Source organism: Fulmarus glacialis, unplaced genomic scaffold (genome assembly GCF_000690835.1).
Source record: "Fulmarus glacialis isolate BGI_N327 unplaced genomic scaffold, ASM69083v1 scaffold18877, whole genome shotgun sequence".
Taxonomy (NCBI): domain Eukaryota; kingdom Metazoa; phylum Chordata; class Aves; order Procellariiformes; family Procellariidae; genus Fulmarus; species Fulmarus glacialis.
In genome coordinates this window covers 5,583-5,838 of record NW_009225291.1, presented here as the reverse complement: position 1 = coordinate 5,838, position 256 = coordinate 5,583, and the positions used below count along the sequence as shown (strand labels likewise).

Sequence of the window (256 nt, the reverse complement as noted above, 5' to 3'; positions counted from 1 at the left end):
GGGTATGTGGGCAGAGCAGCAAGCCAGCAGACTCATGAGGACGTACCAACCCCAGCTTCTTGCTTATGGCTCGAAAATTGCTCTTCCTGGCCAAAGAATTAAATGCATCTGTGATCTTTCCTGGAAAAGAAGATGAGGAGAAACAGATCAGAGCCTCTGGATTAATCACAGCCCTGCCAGCTGCGGGTCAGGCAGAGAGACACACAGAGTTCCTGGCTCTAGAAGAGAACCAGCAGCGGTGCCTGCCAGCCCTGCT

General features: G+C 52.7%; 1 protein-coding gene across 1 annotated transcript in view; it reads right to left on the bottom strand.

The window, feature by feature from the left end:
* VPS33B (vacuolar protein sorting 33 homolog B (yeast)) overlaps positions 1 to 256 on the bottom strand; it is a gene marked incomplete at both ends in the record, with an annotated part of 6,835 nt that overhangs the window by 1,217 nt on the left and 5,362 nt on the right. Inside the window, one exon of the mRNA XM_009582448.1 lies at positions 47 to 120. Within this exon, the coding sequence (XP_009580743.1) occupies positions 47 to 120 (74 nt within the window). The remainder of the gene's footprint in view (positions 1 to 46; positions 121 to 256) is intronic.